Here is a 22,196-nt window from a genome sequence, read left to right as displayed (position 1 = left end):
ATTATGGAGAAAGCTAGAAAAACATCTACTTCTGCTTCATTGACTACGCAAAAGCCGTTGACTATGTCGACTACAGAAAACTATGGCAAGTTCTTAAAGAAATGGGAGTGCCTGATCACCTCATCTGTCTCCTGAGAAATCTCTATGTGGGACAAGAAGCTACAGTTAGAACTGGATATGGAACAACTGATTGGTTCAAAATTGGGAAAGGAGTACGGCAAGACTACATATTGTATCCCTGCTTATTTAACTTATATGAAGAATTCATCATGTGAAAGCCTGCACTGGATGAATCCTAAACCGGAATTAAGATTGCTGGAAGGAATAGCAACAACCTCAGATATGCAGATGGCACAACTTTGATGGCAGAAAGTGAGGAGGAATTAAAGAACCTATGAATGAGGGTCAAAGAGGAGAGCGCAAAATATGGTCTGAAGCTCAACATCAAAAAAACTAAGATCATGGCTGCCGGTCCCATCACCTCCTGGCAAATAGAAGGGGAAGAAATGGAGGCAGTGAGAGATTTTACTTTCTTGGGTTCCATCATCACTGCAGATGGTGACAGTGAAATTAAAAGACGCCTGCTTCTTGGGAGAAAAGCAATGGCAAACCTAGACAGCATCTTAAAAAGCAGAGACATCACCTTGCCAACAAAGGTCCGGATAGTTAAAGCTATGGTTTTCCCAGTAGTGATGTATGGAAGTGAGAGCTGGACCATAAAGAAGGCTGATCGCCAAATTGATGCTTTTGAATTATGGTGCTGGAGGAGACTCTTGAGAGTCCCATGGACTGCAAGAAGATCAAACCTATCCATTCTGAAGGAAATCAGCCCTGAGTGCTCACTGGAAGGACAGATCGTGAAGCTGAGGCTCCAATACTTTGGCCACCTCATGAGAAGAGAAGACTCCCTGGAAAAGACCCTGATGTTGAGAAAGATGAAGGGCACAAGGAGAAGGGGACGACAGAGGACAAGATGGTTGGACAGTGTTCTCAAAGCTACCAACATGAGTTTGACCAAACTGCGGGACGCAGTGGAAGACAGGAGTGCCTGGCGTGCTCTAGTCCATGGGGTCACAAAGGGTCGGACATGACTAAACGACTAAGCAAGAACAATGTTTAATCTGAACTTTGCACAACTGAACTTTGGCCCTGGAGCATTATAATACCTTTCATACGCAAACACAGATCAAATCTATATTTATTCCTCGCTTATTTGAAGCAACAACAGTTCAGAGGACCAACATAAGAGAAAAAAGATTAGTTTAAAAGCAGAAGCCATGCAAGGAAGAGAAGAAGGAAGCAAACAAACCCAATGCCCATGCAGGTTCTTTCACATTAACATTCACTAAATTATTTTAGGGTTATGTCTGAACAGCCACTGTGGCTAATTATTCATATTCTAATTCTCAGCAGTTTGGCACATATTCAGACAGTAGAAGAGTGTATCTATGCTTATTTAGGCAAAAAATTGTTTCCTCCCAAAATACAGCCTCTATGTCTTCCCAGGGATGCGCAGGTAAGAAGTGTTTAGTGCTTTCTAATGAGTCAACATCATCATAATTACTTTCCATTTCATTTCAAGTGTTAGACTGCTTCATTTCTTCTCATTAAAGAAAAGCCACTCTGAAAAGTCACAGAACTATGCTATGAGAAAATTATTTTTCAATTTGTTTTCAGAAGCAAGAATGTACTCTTCTATTTTAAACAGCCATAACCATTGGCAAATTAGTGAGCATTTATATAGAGAATGTCAAGCATTTCAGGCACTTCACAGAAATTAGCATTTTCAGCAGCCTTGTAAGGTAGGTCAGCATTCTTATTCTCATATTATACATGGGATGGCTAAGTAGAATCTCTAAGGGAGTTAAGTGAAAACTATGGCAAAGGGAAAATTTGAACAGAGGATCTTATTTCATAAATTTGTTGTTCCCGCAAGGGGACAATGACAATAAAAATATTTTATCTTATCTTATCTTATCATCTGCCTCAGATCTCACACTTTGAACCACTTTGCGCTCTCTCTCTCTATATATATATATAACTTACACTGCATAATTAATACAGTAAACATTATTGCATTTCTCCCATATTTATAGTTTACATATCTGTTGGAGACTTTCTCTCTCCTGAATTTTTTTTTGATTAACATAGTTAAAATGTTACTAGACAATTAAAAAGTCACTCTTTCCACCTAACCTGCATCATTGGTAAGAGTTGTCCCCCCCACAAACCTTACTCTACAAAGCATTATAAAACTGAGTAATAGAATTCATAAAATTTGGGGGGAACATTTTGCAGGTAAGCATTATGCACGTGGAAAGGAGGTAAAAGAACCATATCCCCCCTTCAAAGAAGAGTTTCTTTTAATCTTCATATACAGAATACAAACTTCATTTTAATTAATTTATCCATTGTATTTCAGGCAAAAACTTTCTTTTCTGCCTGGAGTTTTGGCTTTTAACGTGGAGGGTTTTTAATGTATGCATGACCTCTTTTGCTGGAGCAGGAGTTGCTAAACCTGTCCTCTTTTGTTTAGACATATTTATGTTTACTGTGATTGGTTTTGATATTTACAAACTTACTTCTGTTTGTAAGTTGCTTTGAACTTTATGAGTTGGGCAACTAATAAATAACAATTTCTCTTGTTTCACAAATTTAAAATAGACTTATTTAATTTTTCAAAAGATTTCAACCTGCCCTTCCTACATGAGCACAGGCACCCGGATGTGTACATCAGGTACAGCACAAAATGGAAAAGGCAACTAACATACAGGTAAACAAAATAGAATATGTTCATCAAAACAAACGTATGCCTTCCCTATACAGCCTGAATAAGCTATTTCATAATGTAGACTTCAGTTCTTGAAATCTTACTATTTTAACAGGGGAAATATTCAATCCACATGTGACTTCTTAAACTGTCATATTCATGATTAACAGTATTTCTACACAATGGTCCAAAACTATTTTAACCACCACAACTTCCCTAAAGAACACTAGGAATTATAGTTTTTCAAGAGCAGCAAATACTGTTAGATATCTTTTACACAAAACTACAGTTCCCAGCTATGTTGGGAATTTGACAGCAAATGAGGTTTTATACTGATGTTATAAAATATAGACATGCCTTACATGCTTCCCATAACTTGTAGCTTCCCATAACTTCTACCACATGACAAATATCAACTTAAATTGTTCTGCCACAATTTCATTTTCATGACCCATACCCATTATGTACCATAATCAATAAAGCTTCATTACAACCTGAAGCATGCTGCAATGTAAATTGGCTTCTCTACTCTGTTTGGATTACTGTTAATTGCTTTTTCCTCTGGCAAAACAAGACATAGCTCTATAATTTACCTTGTTTTGTTTAGCTACTACATCGGTCACTTAAACCTGTGAGGCTTTTAACTTTTCCGTTCATTATGGATCACCAACTTCCTCTAAATAGTGGTTTTCTATACAGCAGCTATTTATGGTAATGGGCTTTTAATGCTCATGTGTTTGTCATGCATTGCATATGCACAATTACATTACAGTGGTGCCTCACTAGACGAATGCCCTGTAAGACGCATTTTCCGCTATATAAATAGGTTTTGCGATCGGAGGTTGCCTCGCAAAACGACAAGGTTTTCTATGGCTGCCGCTTCGTCTTGTGAAGCATGGCCATAAAAACCTCCGATCACAAAACCTAGCAAAAGGGGCATTCATCTAGCAAAAGGGGAACCAGCTGTAGCAAGGGAAGAAGGCAAAGGAAGATCAGCTGAGAGGCACTGACAGCTGTCAGCGCCTCTCAGCTGATCTTCCTTTGCCTTCTTCCTGCGCTGCAGCTGGTTCCCCTTTGTGTTCCGCTGGTCTCTGCTGGTGAGGGGCAACGGGCAGAGACCAGCGGAACACAAAGGGCTGTAGCGCAGGAAGTGGAGGAATGGATCCGTTCCCCCACTTCTCCCCCCACCGCCACGCCACGGACACCCAGGAGCATAGGACGGGGCTTCGGAGAAACGCTGCGCCTCTCTTTGTGCCAGGCGGCGGGGAGAAAAGCAGAGGAACGGCTTCTCCTGCCGCAGCCTGGCACACAGCTGCTTCCCTCGACAGCCGCTGCCTGAAGCCAGGCGCCGGCTGCCTAGGGAAGCGAAGTCGGCTTTGTGCCAGGCGGTGGTGGGAGAAGCAGAGGAACTGCTTCTCCCGTCGCTGTCCGGCACAAAGCAACAGCAGCTGCCGAGGGAAGCCGCCTTTGGCTTGGTGGCAGCGGGAAGAAGGGGAGGAATTCCTCCCCTTCTTCCCACCGCCAAGCCAGTCCCCGAGCCGAATTGCGGTGTGGCGGGGGCTTTTCGCCGTTTGCCTCCCCCTTGGCTCGGGGAAGGCAAACGGCGAAAAGCCCCCGCCGCACCGCAATTCGGCTCCGTCCCCCGGGCGCTTCAGCTCGGGGAAGCAGGCAGGGAGCCCAGGAAGCTGCGGGCTGTTGCCATCTCCCTGCCTGCTTCCCAAAGCCGTAGCACATTGGGGGACAAAGCTGAAGATCGGCGGGCACTGCTTGCCGGGGGTGACAAGCCCCGCAAGCAGCGCCCGCCGATCTTCGTGTGACAGGCGGTGGGGGAGGCAGGCAGGCAAGAGAGCAAGCGCCTGCCTACCTGCCTTCCCCGACGCCAGTCCCCCGGAGCCCATAGGAACGCATTGATTAAGTTCCAATGCATTCCTATGGGAAACCGGGACTCACTAGACGGAAAATTCGTTACACGAAATGACCCGTGGAATGAATTAATTTCGTCTAGCGAGGCACCACTGTAGTAAACAAAAAAGGGTTTCAAGTTCAGATGAAGTTTTTATTTTGGGCTGACACTGGGCAGGAGGCAGTAAGGAGCCACAACAAATGAGAAGCAGTCAGAGGGAAAGAACCCACCAAAAAGGTGGGAGAAGCAGCTCTTTCAGGTCTATGCAGATTCCATGGTGCCTCAGTAGGGCTGGCTACATCCCTATTGGGGATTTAGAAAGAAATAATATACAAATTTAGATATTCTAATTCCTGCTAAGCGAAGAATAAGCAGCACTTTATTTTATCCTTATTTTCTTGATCTACTTTTTGCCTGTTACTAATAAAGGTCAGTGATCCTGTCTCAGGGCACTGTAAGTGCTTTATAAAGCATTTTGCTTTTTGCATTGCTTTATAGATGCCCTCTCCACAGAGGGTAGCAAATATTCTCGCTTACACATATTCTCCACTCTACAGAAAGCGATTAGAGTAAGATTTCTGTAGAAGAGGGATGAGGAAGCTATGACCACACCAAATGCCTGCTAGGTTTGCATGCTGTCTCCAGCTGTGTGATTAATACAGAAGTAAGTTTCAGTTGCAAGTCCAGTTGGCTTCTGTATGTGGAACGTGGTGTGGTGAATTGGCGGTGATATTCAGTGTTGGGAAACCTGCTTTGCTTGCAAAAGGTCACAAGTTCAATCTGCAGCATCTTCGGGTAAGGCTGGGAAACACCCCTACCTCAAAACTCAAAGAGCAGCTGCCAGTTAGTGTAGATAAAACTTAGCTAGATTGACCAATCATGTTGGTATAATATTTCATTTTCATCTTTGCCTCTGGAAACAAAATGTCATGGTCCAGTCTTGGCAAAATGGTGCTGGGGGTGGGAGTATTTAACCTCTGTTCATTCCAAATCCCCCTCCCCCAGCTACCTTCTTCCCTACAAGAAGAAAAGTATACTTTACTTCCTTTGAGGCAAATTATAGCTGGAGAAAAGCAAATTAGAGCAAGAAAACCCCTTTCTCCAGCACTACATCTCAAACCAAAGCAGGCATATGGGGCTGCTAATTTGTACCAAAATAATAAACCAACATGAGATCCTGCTCAAGGATCTCCAATATCACATCTTACATGCCTGCTTTTTTATTCACCTATATTATAGATTCTATAACAAAAATGGTGAGGGGATACACATTTGGTATTTTCTTTTTCAGGCTACTAATCATGCTGCTGTATCTACACAGATGTTTCTTAAGAATTTCCCCAAATGTTTACTATATGGCTTGATTTTAGATAAAAAGCAGTTTTCAATCCTTAAGTGACTGGTTGCTTGGTCAAACTACTAATGAACAGTCAGTCTTGAATGGTTAATGAGGCTAGAGATTGAACAGTTGAGTTCAGTAAACAGTACATATCTCTTAAGCTTATTAGACCAATATCACTTGATAGCATCTGCATCCTATTGTTTTGCTATATGGTAGGTAGAAAAACAATAATTTATAGCCACTTATATTATCTGTATTTGCCCACAAGACAGTCAAGGATAGGGGTACTGGTTAGAAGAGGAACTCTCCAGAAGATCATCAGTACATTACACAAGAACTTTTAAAACTGAGATGGCTAACCTTTTTTGGTACAAGGAAAACACTGATGGCTTGTGGTATGTGTGACCAATATTTGCTTGTGCACAGGGGCATACTTAGGCTGGCCTGTCAAAGATGTAGTCCAGAGAGGCACAAAAATCACACCTCTCCACTTTGCCTCAGATGGGTATGAGCTTGCTCCCCAGGCCACTCCTCTGCTGCTCTGGACAGCTAGGCAAAGTATGCAGGCTTCTCTGGATGCCTTGGCAGAAAAATTCAGCCACTGGTGTGGGTCATTACTGTTGGGATATTCCGTTCCACCTTAAGGCAGACGTGGGACTGTTGTGTGTCACATGTCTGTAACACACACCAGCTTTGCATGCTGGGAACCTCTGTTTGTATATTATATATTTTCCTTTTGCCCTCACTTTGTTGTTGTTGTTTAGTCGTGTCCGACTCTCAGTGACCCCATGGATCATAGCACGCCAGACACTCCTGTCTTCCACTGCCTCCAACAGTTTTACGTTTAATAAATTGCTTTTAAATATGCTCACACAAGCCTCTCATTTCTGCTGTGCAGTGCTCTTTGCTGAGATAGCGTGCTCAGACATCTAATGCCTGGGTTGCTGATTTATGTTGCTGCACCAAGATCAGAGTTCGCCCGGCATTCTGGCCAGTGGGGCCGGAGCCAGCTGGGGGTCTGCCAGTTGCCCCGGATCCCTTGGTAGCATGCTAACAAGTACAATAGCCTTGCAGGGCCCCCTCCCCAGTCGGCCATGAAAAATTAAAGGCAACATTTATTCCCACCCCATGTTCTTAGCTCTGGGGTAGAAACGGTACATTCTAGTCTTAAAAAAAAAGCAGAAAAACTTTGTTTCCAATCTTAGCATAGAATTGCCTAGTTCAAAGTTCAGAGGAGGAAAGACCATTCTGTCTGCTCTTTAGGGAGGCTCCTTAAAAGAGTAGGTAGAAAGCTGTATCTCCTGATCAGATTGGGAAATACAGCTGCGGGGCCTGTTGTGTCCTTTCCTATGGCTTGGTGGGCCAGATGCAGGTCACAGGATAGCCACCCATGTGCTAAAATTATGTCCAGATGGGGAGGCCTGTTCACTAAATGTCCACTCCTACACTCAGCCACCTAAATTTCTGATCATTAAAAAGCCGAAAACTTATTAAGTTTACTATTATGCTAACATTGCCATTTATTTTGCCCTACTCGGTCCCAGCTCCTGCCAACCTAACAGTTTGAAAGCATGTCAAAGTGCAAGTAGATAAATAGGTACCGCTCCAAGCGGGAAGGTAAACGGGGTTTCCGTGTGCTGCTCTGGTTCACCAGAAGCAGCTTTGTCATGCTGGCCACATGACCTGGAAGCTGTACGCCGGCTCCCTCGGCCAATAACGCGAGATGAGCGCCACAACCCCGAGTCGGTCACAGCTGGACCTAATGGTCAGGGGTCCCTTTACCTCTACTGTAGTATGGGCAAATAGATTTTATACATTCTGAATACATTCTAAAACCTAGAAAATCTATTTGAGAAGAGCTGGTAAGGGGGGGGGGAGAACATGTGTGTTATTCGTAATAACTGTACCATACCAGCTTCAGCTTTCCTAAAACTATTGTATTCTCCAGTTTTGAAGAGGGCTTCATCCATCAGCTACATTTAAAAGTCCTTAAGGTCGTGTTGGGGAACCTGTGGGACTATGACTCCCATCATTCCTGACCATTAGCAATGATGATTGGAGCTGCTGGGAATCAGAGTAACATCTAGAATGACCACAGGTTCTCATTTCCTGTCTTTAGAGTCCTCCTATTCCACCTAAAGGTATTAAATTATTCAGCAATGCTAAGTTTATTCTTATGTGAAGATGACTCACCAATCAATGCTGTTCTGCAGGGTAACTTTGTTTACTTTTAAATTCTAATTCATTTGTCACAGACTGTACTTTTACAGTCCATTACCATTAAACTCCAAATTTACACACGCATGTGTGTGTATTGGGTTCTAGCCCACAAACATTAAATCACTATAAAATTTGTTAGGTCTATCATTCAACTGCATTTTTCTGGCAGTTTATCCTGTAATTCCAGGATGCTCAAAGTGGTATGGTTCCCCAGCACCACCACCACCACCACCACCTTTCCTTTTCATTAATCAACAAGATTTTAGGGATGGACCATTCTTCCTGGATAATGGAGAAGATTTAAAATGCCCCCAAACAGTGTGGGCTGCATCAAGGAATTCCTGTTTGTCCTTACTCTGTCAAGGCAATTCTCTTGTTCTAGAATTTGTGGTGGCAGATCAAAGGCATACTGGCATCATGCAGTGAAAGAATCCAACGTGGCAGCATATTTTTTCAAGATACAGCAGCAATCCTGGTGCAAATCAGGAATCACTGCTATGAAGTCACCATTTCTTTAAACACTCCCTATTTGTAGCTATGATTCTCTTATCTGTGTTAATTGTGCAATGCATCAATATGATGGACTCATTTGGGATTTAATTTTCCTCTTTATTAGTCTTCCCAAATAAAGTACAATGAAAGATGAACAAATGGGAGGGACTCAGATTTGTGGTGGTAAAATTAGTGATTTAAGAAAAATGTTTCTGCACAATGTAATTATTGCCCTCTGATTCAAAGTTCTTTTATCTGGTTTCAAATGGTGGTGTACATGCCTTGTTCGCTGTACAATAAAACTATAATATAGAGCTCTTGACAGATTCCATCTATCTATGTAGGTGGTACTACTGCTGAAAAATATCAGCTAAACTACGTAATTCAAGCAGTATTCTGGCACTGAAGTATCAGCTAATCAGTCTTTAAGGCTATGATGCTCAAAATCTTGAAGAATGAGCAAACATCTCTTTATCAAAAGAGAATGAATTATCGCTGTGGTTTTGGTAAGTCACAGGAACTTGGCTTATCTCAGAAGACTGGTTATTATTAATAGGCAGTTCCTAAAGCTCCTTAGCTCTATATGGTCTCTGCCTGAATTTAATGAAGACAGGTCAGATATTTTTCACACTTCTTTTCACCCACAGCATCTCTAACAGGATTTCTATGTATTTGGTAGTTAATTATATCAGGGACCACACCAATCACACTAATCCTTCTTCTGGCTCTTTAAACAGTTAGACATGCTTGATCAAGGTACTTTTCATTTATACAACTCCCAGCAATGCCATCAAGATTGTCAAACTTACAAAACAGCCAGATTTAGCTAATTAAGAAATGGCTGAAGCCCAATTCAACCACTGTAATTCTGAAATAGGTTCATTTTGAGCCTAACACTGAATGCGTGCGTACCTTATTATTTATTAATTTACATATCACATATATAACAAAATGACTTCTGAGCAATTTACAACTACAAAATCAATCCATAATTCAAATGCACAATAATATGAAAACTTCCTTATGAGAGTTGGCATCATGACATCTTGTAGGTCTGGCAGCATATCCGCATAGACTATGTATGACAAGAGGTACTGTTGTTACAAGTAACCATGCCACCTGTCTGTCCACATTATTCTGTCCCCATTTCAAACATGTATTTAGGGAGTAATGCCAGATACTACCCAACAGTGGCAACCATGACAATATTTATACAAAGCTTTTAGTACCAGAAAAATCTATGCTACAGTTAATGAAATGTGCCCTTTAAAAGGATTAAAGAAACTCTGGAAACAGTCCTAAAACAAGACAGTTCCACTGATGTATCTTTGTTACAATGAAGCTCTAACAGACATTACTACTAAGTAAACAACAAGTATTGTTACATTTAAGTCCTAATGTTTATATATTTCTTAAGTATATATACCACCTTTCTGCCAAAACATGGAAAGCAGATTACTATTTCAACACTAAAACAAATGAATGTTATAATATGAACAGTTGGTCAGGGGTTTGGTGGTGGAAGGGACAGTCCAGATGAAGCAGGCACTGATGTTGACTAGCTGCCTCCTTTGCTCTCTTTTTCCTTTCCCCAAGGCAAGGCCGCTGTGACAATGTCATGGAATAATTGCCTTAAAAACCTGTTAAACAGCAATGTGAGATATATTATCCTGATCGGGGGAAAGAACAGGATCCGGTCAGCAGGCCAGATTCTGAGCTACCCAACCCCCTGCAGGACACTTTAATAGGTGAGCCAACTTCAGAAACAAAAACTCTTAAGTGTGCTTTCAATTCTTTTCCACTCAGCTTGAGTTCAGACTGTTGATGCAAAGAAAAATGTTCTTTTGCAACTTGGATTGAACTCAAATCAAGCTGCAAAGGAAGATCCCTGTAGCCAATACCAGCAGGGTTTGCAATCAGTACAGATCGGATCAGCATGGATGGCAATCTCTGCTTTCAGCAGGAAGCGGCTGCACTCCAGGGCTTCTGATCTGGAGTTCTTTGCTTTCATGATGTAAGATAGTTAGGATATATATGTAAGAAAAATGCAAAAGGTGTGCACTTCCCCCACCCTCTGCAGTAAGAAGCAAGAAAGCCATTTTCACTGGATACTAGGGGGTGGAGATGGTAACCCAGCGAATGCTGAATACTATATTCAGGCCCACACTACCCACCCACCCCTACCCAAATATCACAATGAGAAGTAATTTATTACTGTTTGACAATAGCAATTACCATTCTCAAATTATTGCACCATAATGAAGTTTTAATTTTGCTAATTAAGGCTGCATCTGAACTTTAAAAAAGCAGATTTGTTTTAGAAAATCTGGAATAAAAAGTTGCATTTTAAGATAAGTTTGTTGTTCTAAATTTGCATGCCAGAATTGCATTATACATATCAAAGAGACATTCAAGAGGCCAATATAAAGTACAATAATTGCAAACAATATGCACATTTTTCCTAGTGTTATATTGTGGATCTGCAAGTGGTGACAGACTACAGTGGTACTCACCGGAACTTTATTTCCGATAATCTGCATGCAGTGATCAACGGAGAGCAGTAATAAGAGATAAATAAAAAAAGCAGAATTAGTAAGCTGAAGCATTTCACACAAGTAGCCAAGAGCTTAGTAGTTAGTAAATGTTAATGATATTAATGTTAAAACATAGAATATATTCACAGTCATTTCAACAAGCTGAAAAACAAATTACAAACTGAATTATAATTGTATACTTCCAGAACATTTTAATTTGAAGAAATGGGCTTATTTGGCTAGGGATATGTTATTTATTAGTTCATGCATACACAAGAACTGAAAATGTTTATTTATTAAGCACACATTTAATACCTGCCATCAAAATTAAGCACACTGTTTTGAGTATAGTTTTATAAAGTGGCATACTGCAGCAAATAAGTTAATTTCCAGCAGTACTTTCATTATTTTCCACAAAAATACTGTATTGAGAAGATGCCTGTAATACCAGCATTTTAATTTGGATGGTACTTCACTTGAATTAAAGAAACCCATCTGAATGTTTAAGTGCTTAAATGTAACGTATTGGAGTAATGCTTCTTCCAACATGAAATCTTATGTATTTCTCATCTCAAACTGGGAATTTGTTTTTAGAACTATCAGGGTTCGTGACAGGAGAGAAGTTATTGCCTACATCTCTCCTTTGCACTGATGTCCAATAACATGGGATTGAAGAAATATTATGCAGCCCTGAATTGGGACAAACTAGCACTAGACAGTCAATTAATATTTATCTAGCAGGCAGTTATATACAGCTCTTATGGCACATGCAGGTGTATGTTCTACAACAATTATAGAAACATACTAGTGGCTCCTGTAAGTGGCCCCTCCCGCCCCCAATTGCCCCAAGTGTGTCTGCAGGATGACCTTGCCCTAAGTGGGGGGGGGGGTGTCAGTAACAGCTTTTCTAAACAAATAAGATGTCTCACTGCAATTTTTTTTTAAGGAAGTGGTGCTAATTGTTGTAATCTTATGTAAACTGTTTTGAGAAGACCTCCTGAAAAGCCGTGTATAAATACCATAAATAAATTAAATAAAAGTGCAACACAGCTGGCCACAACTGCTGGATAATAATAGAACAGTATCTTGCTATGTACTAAGGCATTCCAACAGTCAATGCAGACAACTGCTTTTGCACCAACACTGAGAACTTCGTGGCAGACCTTCCTGCTGCCTCAGCAGTAAAGCACAAAGTCGCATTACTATGTAGAGAGCATTTCTGGGTAAAGTAATATTTTTGATTTGCAGAAGGCACCATCTATATCTTGAACCCTTTATATAAACCAGATTCCCACCCCACCCTATGTTTTAATGCTTTTCATTTCCTAAGAATGAGCCATAGCCAGGTAATAGAAGCAGTGTCAGTACAGTATGTCTAAACCAGGCATGTCCAACTCCCAAGAGACTGTGATCTACTCCCAGGATTAAGAAAAAACATTGTCATTGGAGGGAGGAGGAGCGTGGGGTGTGTGGATTGCCCAGAGTTGTTGAGCTTTTTGGGGGGAGGATTGCAGAGTTCTTTTAGCTCCCCCCCCCGTAACTTTTTGTACACTATGAGGATCTTGCAATCTACTAGGATCAGCCGGGGATCTACCTGTAGATCTACTGGTTGGACATCCCTGGTCTAAACCAATGTCCAGTTCTCAAGCACCCACTCTCAATATTTTAACTGATTTAAATATTGAGTTATATTCTGAAAACCCACCCAGAGACCTTATGGTGCACAGTGGGCAAAAATTATCTGAAAAATATAATTTCTCCACTTCCTATATCCCAAATTGTGTTAGCAGGCCAGTAACTTTGGGAATCAGATACCAGCATGGACACTCACCCACACACCCACAATCCAAATGTTTTCTGCATGTAATTGCGGCAATAGGACTGCTCTATTTGGGTATTTTGAAATGTATGAATTGGAGTACAGTGGTACCTCAGGTTACAAACTTAATTCGTTCCAGAGGTCCGTTCTTAACCCAAAACTGCTCTTAACCTGAGGCACGCTTTTGCTAATGGGGCCTCTCGCTGCCGCTGTGCCACCGGCGCGCAATTTCCATTCTCATCCTAGGGCAAAGTTCTCAACCTGAGGTACTACCTCCAGGTTAGTGGAGTTTGTAACCCGAAGTGTTTGCAACCCGAAGTGTTTGTAACCCGAGGTACCACTGTACTGAATTGGCACATAACAGAGACAGGTAAGGGAGATAACAGATTAATCAGCATACCGTACTTTTTAAAATAAAATCATGCAAACTGTCAAAGTCAAATTAAGTGTTATCAGTCAGAGAAGAATGACAACATGCTTCATATAAGGCTGGTGCCAAGGTTAAGAGTCACAGTTAACAATAATCTGTGCCAGACAGCTAGGTTACCCAACTGGGATTGTAGGGGTGGTATAAGGGGTTGATGGGCAGTGGGATGACAAGTCTTTGAGAGTGGGCTATGTATTCCCTCATGTTTTGGGATATTTTGTTTCAACTCTGCATATATGTCATTTGGATGCAATGCAAATCTAAATTCTGGTGAGACCCTTTGCTAGCCACATTTGTTTCCCAAGGCATATAAATTAGTATATACAAATTTCACAATATGCTTCCACCCCAAGTTTTTTAAGTATGTAGCAACACGAGGTGGGGTGGCTATTCTAATTTCCACAACACCAAGTATATAAACAGAATTGTAAATATTAAAATGGTGAGTTGTTCACAGATCCAGTCACCCAGCATGGATGGCAAGTCTGCCATCAGAAAGGGTCAGAAATAGGGTGTCAACAGCTGCCCAAGGTACCCTGGTACCAACACCAGTCCTGGCTACCAAAGAAATATTTTTGAATGCCTTAAGATCAAGCTCACAATGGAAAATAGTGGCAAGTTACTGCACCTCACTGGCACGTATTCATTTGTTTTTCAAACAGTATTCTGCTCAGTAAGATGCAGTTTGTGGACAACTTTACAGCTGAGATTTTGCTATAAACATTGCCCACTTTCTTGGCCTAGAGTTGGCTGGCAGAGTTTGGTTTAGCACCTAGTTATGAAAAATGTGTTTAGCTAACTATTCTTGTGTACTGCTAAAAAATGGTGTGCGCTTTCTCCCTTCTAAAGCAAAGCTGGCATTGAAGTTTTTGTACAATGCACCACGCTTGAAGAAACAGTTGTAGTTATTCATCCTCTGCCCCTCCCCTGCCCACCCCCAGTCAGATAATGTACAGATTTCCTCCAGCTTTCCTTTTTCTCATCTGAAGAGCTGCTGCAGATCAGAATGTTAATTATTAGACTTACATTTCAACCACATGAAGCATATGCTAAGTTTTGACATAACTGGCAGGACACTAAAAAAAATTACCTTAAAATTGGCACACCAATCTGTTTTACTAATACAGAACAAAAAGTCATGCTACAACCTCTGGAAAGTATACCTTTATTATTCTGTGTTCAACATTAACTTTACAATCCTGAGATACATAACCATGCATAATTACCACATGTTTATCCTAATCTGGTCTTTGACATATGAGATGTATATTTGTAGGACCCACCCTATTCTTGTAATTTGTTTTAGAATGTTTTAATGTTGTTTCTTAAATTGTTGTGACCTACACTGGAACCTTAGGGTAAAGGGCAGGTACAAGTAAAATAAATTGGATTCACTAAATTTATCCTGAAAAAACAATATGGTTGATTTACCATAAAAAGATTAGACTGACTTATTAAATGCCACTTAAGTGAACAAAGAAGGATTTTCATCAAGCCTCTCTAGTCCTGGTGTACCCATTATACTTCACTGACTTATACACACTTAAGCTTGCTCAACATCATTAGTTCCAATGTTCACCAATGAGAGCAAGGAATAAGGCTACACTGTATAGCTCACTTCTCATGCACTGTATAAGAGTCTCTAAAAATTGGGCCTTATATAGTTGTACATGTAAAGGTTTATTCTGGATCAGGAACCCCAACCTTTCAGAGTTCTAGATCCCAGTAAAGCCCCATTCCCATAGTCCCAGTCCTTACTCTCATGTTGGTCAACACAGAGCAAATACCGTTTCTCATATTTTAAGACGTAGTCATAAAATAAGCCATAGCAGGATTTTTAAGCTTTCAAGGAATATAAGCCATACCCAGAAAATAAGACATAGTGATAGGCATAGCAGCAATACCGGCCGTGGCAGGAGGAGGAGGAAAAATATAAGACATCCCCTGAAAATAAGCCATAGTGTGGGTTTTTTGAGGAAAAATAAATATAAGACGGTGTCTTATTTTCGGAGAAACACGGTAATGCCCAAATCAGGATTTTAGTGCAATGTAAAAATAAACTTGAATGGTTATGTGAATTATTACAACAAAGTAGTATATTAATGCAAGGTTAGGAACACAGTTCTAATCATTATTTAAAGATGATGATCTTTCCCCATACCAATACATCCTAAAAATAGCTTTAAACCCTTCACATTATTCTTACCAATAATACTTTTAAAGCCTGATAAAAGTTCAAGCAAAATATTTTCAGTCTATTATCCTATATTTTTGTTTTAATGAAGCTGTGAATTGCACGTTTGAATTACATTGAGCAAGATGCAATGCCTTCAACTCTGATTTTTAAAGACATGTGTAAGAGTCCCGTGTGTCCAATTAACAAAGTGGCTGTGATGTATATATTCTTTCATAACAGCTGAGATCAACAAATAAAGCAAGTTATTTCAAATAAATTTAGTCATGTGTAGTTCAAGTTTGATTGTGTGTGCTGTTACACTGCCTCAACTTTGGAATTCTCCCCATTCTGCTCCACAAATTGGGCAAACACAAATATAATCTCATTTACTACTTCATTTTAATACATGATTATTCATGCACTGTTATCTGCATTTTGCACTCTGATTTAGTTATGTAGAATGATTATATTTCTGCCTTTAGGTATTTGAAAAATAGTACTGAATATGCAAGCTTGAGTTTCCCAAAGCACTTTACTATAAACAATAACTTGAATACAAAACTGGGAAAAGATTCATTGGAATTTCAAAGTAAAACTGTGCACATCATTTAATTCTACTGAAATAAGGCTAGTGGCAAATTTCACTTATCACTTGGAAACATATTTCTGCCCTTGGATACCCAGGCAAATTAAAAAGCATGCAGCTAGTATGTTTGGATAGTGCTACAATGTGTGACTTAAGTTGACATTCAGCAGCTTGTAAAGGAGTGCCACAAGAGCTGAAGGAACAAATGGATTAGACGTTAACTTCAGGTGGTTCTCGGCAACTGCTATGTATTGTGAATGTTTTCATTAAAAGAAAGCAAGGAAGTGATCAAGAGACATGCATGAAGACATGCATAAAATCCCTTTAACATTGGATAAAACCTAAAATCCTAAATAGTTTTACTTAGAAGCAATCTCTGTTCATTCACTTCTAAGTAACATTTAAGGATAAAGGTGTCTGTTGCATATATGTTCAAAAATGTTTTAAATGGACACTGTAAACTGGTAAACCACAGATGAAAATCTTCAGACCTCCTCGTTTGGGCACAAATTCATTGAGCTAAGCACCTGGCCTACATGATATACAACATCAGGTGTTCAGCAGGTAAAAAAATGGATCAACCAAAGTTGTTTGCAGGCTGTTCAGGGTACCTGCAAATATCTGTACAAAGGATTTCATGTGAACCAACAATCTCCTGTTTGTTGGGTCTTGAAAACTCCCTTGCAGAACATTCTACAGTGGGGTCTAGCACAGTGTTCAGCTGATTGTCGCAGAGCACTGTGTTTGGTGCTTTGCATGATTTCTCAACAAAATGTGTGGGCAAAAAAGATTAGGTAATGTCATTGTGTGTGACCCAAGCTACCTATGATATTTGGTCCATGAGTGTGTGTGTGACAACAATCTGGCCCACTGGGCGTATCTAACTCCCCAGCTCTGAGGTAGACAATGATCAGCGGGGAAATATACCTAGTGGGGGGAAAGGCTTCCTCACTTGTCCATTAATGGAGAACTTCAGCATCGTAAGACTTCACCTTAAAAAATTTTAAGAGTTCTTTGTATGCTCATTGAAAGTCAACATTCATTAAAAATACAAATATGGTGTTCTTATGAAGACACTTAAACTGTCCCACTTTGAGACTTGGATTGTGACACGCCCATTTCAAAGCCTAGAAGAGCAGATTACCTAACAAACTATACATATTGTCCCATGAAAAGCAACGGGTTATTTCACAGGAAGGAAAGCTGCAAACTAGAATTCAACAACCTCAATCTAGGTCACAAAAGTGATGTTGTTGTTGCTGTTGTTGTTGTTGTATTATTATTATTTGATTATTATTTCCCACTACTTCTGTGTTTAGAATCAATGGTTAGGTTTCAAAGAACCCTTTATGTATGTATATGAGTGCAGAGAGGCAGTTATTGTGTTGTTATTTATGTTATTATGTTAGTGTTTTTATACTGTAAACTGCTCTGTGATCCTTGGATAAAGGGTGGTATATAAATTTAATTAATAAATAATAACAACAATAATGCAAGCAAAAGTCATTTTCCTCAGTAGTTCATTGCTACATCAAATAATTTAGTGAAGCTGTCCTAATAGGCTGTATATGGGACTGCCCTTCGAATGAATCGATTTGAAAGCCAGAAACTACAGAAACTAGGACAGTCAGTCAGTAGCAAAGAACATGGTTTGAGACTAGGATACTTTTACACCTTGTTTTAAAATTACTATCAGCATCTCCCACATTTGTGGCATTTACTGTGTAAGAGATACTGAGAAGAGCCCTAATAATTATTCTGGAGCAGTGGATTTAGGATACTTAATGGTTTACAGTAAAGACAGCATCATGTTTTAGATTGCCAAGCACTTGTGAAATATGTAATACATTCTAATTAAGGCTTTTATCCATCGTTGAAGGCATTTTAAAGGATTTTATGAAGAAAGCTTTGTAAGCACTCTAGGAAGGATAAACTGAAGCAAAAATCTGAAGATTTGAGTTGAAACTGCAGATGATGTTAAGAGTATTAGTCTGACCTATCTTTAAGGGTGGGAGACTTCCTACTTACAGATTTGGCAGTTGCAGAAATGTACTGGACAACCATCTCACGTTTTGTGGTCAAGTCCTTATTCCGTAAAGGAGCTTTTCGTTCTTCATTCAGGTTCATGTCTTCCTGTAAGTAAATAATCATAACATTGCCAGGATTGGATTAATATTTCATAGTTTCAGTTAATCTTCATGAGTACAGATGCTAAGAATTGCTCTATGTTTAAAGAGAAAGGAGGGATGACTGGTTTACTCTAGACAGGCTATTTCACATCATCATCCTAAGCTATCAGTTTATATGAGCAACATTAATGCACAATTTCCAGAATGCTCATATACACACATGCTCAATGCTAAGCAACAGAATGCAACAAGTCCAGTAGTACAGTTAACTGCCCAAGTAATAATTTGGGGTATAACTCTTCACTCAAGAGCTTTTGGCTGAGTACACACATCTCAGTAAAACAAAATAAACTATGTGAGCATGCAATGCCCTGGTGCACACAGCTGGAATTTTGGCCTTCACTCCTCTCTTGGTGCACCTATGAGGAAACAGGTTAGAGTCTGGTTTGTTATGTGGAAACCCAAACTTATATTTAGTTTCTCAAAAAAAACCCACAAGTAGTAGGCAATTTTTTTAAAAAAATTGACTTACCACTTGTGTGGAGAAAAAAAGAAACCACAAGCCCAGGTTCAAATGCAGTAACAACCTTAATTCTGGTCTGTTTCCTCCCTGGCAACAAAACATCAGGAGCAGAGAAGCTCCCATGGTTTCATTAGTGTTCATCAGCACATTCACATTAAAACACTGCTTATTTTAACTATTTTTAAATGTTTCGTGTAAACCAGGCCAGATACAAACATCCTTCCACGATAACATTCCAGGTAAGGAAACAAGCAGTGACCTTGAGAAAGACACTGAGAATTGTCTCTCTATGATGGCAAAAGCTTTCCAAACCATAATCTGCATATACTGTTCATTCATTAGGCATCTCCACCACACTACAACTCCTGGCCACTGATTTATCTCAAAGAAACAATTTTGGGATAACATCTCCATCGCAACTGAAATGTGCCTTCCAGTCCTCTATCCAAGACAATCAAATTCCAGCCCTCTATCCAAGACAATCAAATTAAAATGTATGTTGGAATATTCACACGCTAATCTATCTCCTTCTCATTCACTATTTAATTAGTGTCTGCATTGGTCTTGGAGCAAGGATTAACCATTTTGCTCAATAACAGAGTTACGACAACTGATAACACAGAAGTCTAACTTTATGTATTGTTCACATTACAAACAAATGCTTGTCAAGCAAAAAGCTTACCATCATTTTTTCAAACAAATCCATAACTTCTTTTTCTGATAAATTCATTGAACGTTCATCAAATAGTGGTTGAGCCACTGGCAATTCATTTATAGAAGCCTGGGAGTCAATGGGGTGCTGAATGAGAAGTTTCTCCTTTTTGACGCCCGATTTCCTAAAACTGGTTATTCTGTCACGCTGCAGAAAGAACACAAATAGCATATAAGAGAAAATCATTTACTTCCACTTTGCATGCTAAAATTAATAATCATGCTGAAGATAATTAAGCCATACAGCTACAATTCTGAGACTGTACTTCAGAGCTTTGGTTTGCCTAATCATGGGGTGTACTCCCCTTTAAAATGCAATATTTCTGCACAGAATATAATGTACAATTTGTCTATTTAAATCAGATGCAATTTTAGTCCAAATAATGTGGTGCATAGCATCACTTGCCTAGAATTAGGGCCATGTGTAGTCTTTTAAGTTCTGAGTCTTCAAATTCTGAACCAAGATAGCTCAAAATAGCTCAGAATTTGGTTTAAGAAAAAATAAAATCTAAATCTGTATAAAGCATACAAGTGGATAAATATGCCCATTTTGTATAAAAGTATTTTGCTACTAGTCAGGAAAATCTGGATCTGACTGGGATTTCAGAAGATATAACCCATCCTTTTTTAACCGTATCCCCCCCCCAACTTTTAATGCTAGAAATCACCATTTAATGATGAGTTTCCAAAACTAAACTCTATGCTTGTGTTCACAGATATGTAATGTATACAGCTCTATCTACATAGGTAAGCATTCAAAGTCTTCAGGTAATATCCAATTCTCAACTGCAAACCAGAGGACAGCTGAACTGGATATATCCAAAATGGCAGAGCCATGGATTACTTATGTCCATGAGAGGCTTGGATCAAAACATCTTAAAAGTCACTCTAGGTTTAAGTACAGTCTCTTTTTTAGGATTCATCAGACAAACAAGTTAGCTGTTATATTGCTTCAAGATCTTTTACAAGCATTAGCTGAAGGGAACGTTAAGCAGCACAGAATTGTCAGTAAAATGGTTTAGTAGATTTCTTCTCTGTGCAAGTACTGCATGCAAGCTTGCATATTCAACAGCCACTACTTCTCCTACTGGATTGTCTTACAGGAAGCATGGGACAAAGTTTTGCTTAAAATGAATTAACTGGATACAACCCAGTTATGTGAGAGATGGGTAATGGAGTTTTCCTATTGGAAAACAGGAAATGTTTTCCACCCTTGTTCTCCATGCACAGAAAATGCAAAATTACAGTGATAGTTATTTCTTCAAAGAATACAATAATTTGCGGTATCCATTATAATGGATGTGTTCTTTAGCATACTTTAATAACACTTATTAAGTATTCATTATAATGGACGTTACCTGTGGCAAATATACCATGAGTGATATAGACAGCATGGGTTTCTGGTACATTTGATAGGAGCTATAGAGCTCATATACCAACAGCAAGGCTAAAGTCAGGCAAGACTACAGGCACCTTAGCAGGCTATAAGTTAGATGCAAATACCACATCAAGGGATAGAGAGGTAAATACTACCTCAAACTCTGGACTTGACTTGTAATGCACTAGCCAAAATGATTGGTCACCACTGCTCTGCAGTGTTACAGGGTGCCACATGTCATATTACTAATGAAAGAGACAAGCACTCTTACAGTATTCACATCTACATCTGAAAGTCTTTGACAGCATCAAGGTTGAAAGGATTAAAATCAGGGAAGAATCAGGGAAAATAGTTATTTAAAACCAAATAGGCAAGAGATAGCTTTTCTAAAGTTTGTTCCCTTATAACAAGAACAGTGAACCTATGGCCCTTCAGGTGTTACTGGAGTACAATCCCTATGATCCCTAGACCCTGGTAATGGTGACTGGAGCTGATGGGAGTCAGGAGTCCAACATGTAAAGGAAAACAGCTTCCTTATTCTTTCTTTACATGGTGGAACACTTCACAATGTTCATTTCCTACTGGTCATAATTACTCTTATGCAGCAGAAGCAGCATGCACTAGAAAGAAACACAAACCCAGCACATAAGACTCTTACCACATCATCTGCCAAAGTTTTTATCTGAAGATTCTAGTTATTTAAAAAAAGAAGAAAAGAAAACAGTATATTACCCAACACACTTTTTGAAATTAACATGAAGTTCCCGAATCTTATTTTTACATGTTTCTAAAGCTTTTTTATTATTATTTTCTCACAAAATGCTGCCATACCAGGTATAACACATTAAAAGCCAGCACCACCAAATTTTATTTTGACTGTATGTTACTAGTATACCATATCATTTCAACTTCATTTTGACATTACTGTATCACTGTCAAAAAAAGAGAAATTGGGTGTTGGGTGTTACAGAGAAAAACAAATAGCATCTAATACAACATTACATTGGACTGAACACACAGTAAAATATTTATACACAATGCAGGACAGTTTGACTAAATAAATAAACTGCTTAGGCAGCAGTGTGGTCCACATATTTTTAGTCACCAAACAAAGATTTGTTCAAAAAGAATGAAGAAAACTTCTGAACTATATGATACTCTAAATATATTACAAAGACTAAGGGCA

At 39.5% G+C, this 22,196-nt stretch overlaps 1 protein-coding gene across 8 annotated transcripts in view; it reads right to left on the bottom strand.

The window, feature by feature from the left end:
• Positions 1-22,196, bottom strand: part of DIAPH2 (diaphanous related formin 2) — a 339,062-nt gene that overhangs the window by 294,907 nt on the left and 21,959 nt on the right. For 5 of the 8 annotated variants that reach the window (XR_015948654.1, XM_088664505.1, XM_088664506.1 and 2 more), the window contains exons 2-5: positions 21,669-21,701; positions 19,604-19,780; positions 18,298-18,402; positions 11,241-11,261 (exon numbers count right to left, since the gene is read on the bottom strand). Coding sequence is in view for 7 of the 8 variants with exons in the window: in XM_088664505.1 (XP_088520631.1) it covers positions 11,241-11,261; positions 18,298-18,402; positions 19,604-19,780; positions 21,669-21,701 (336 nt within the window). In the remaining variant the exon portion in view is untranslated. The remainder of the gene's footprint in view (positions 1-11,240; positions 11,262-18,297; positions 18,403-19,603; positions 19,781-21,668; positions 21,702-22,196) is intronic. The other 3 variants (XM_088664503.1, XM_088664502.1, XM_088664504.1) reach the window with 2 other exon arrangements.

Source organism: Zootoca vivipara, chromosome Z2 (assembly GCF_965207765.1).
Source record: "Zootoca vivipara chromosome Z2, rZooViv2.hap1.1, whole genome shotgun sequence".
In the NCBI taxonomy this organism is placed as follows: Eukaryota; Metazoa; Chordata; class Lepidosauria; order Squamata; family Lacertidae; genus Zootoca; species Zootoca vivipara.
The sequence above is the reverse complement of the archived record's forward strand: the minus strand, read 5'-3'. Positions and strand labels throughout refer to the sequence as shown.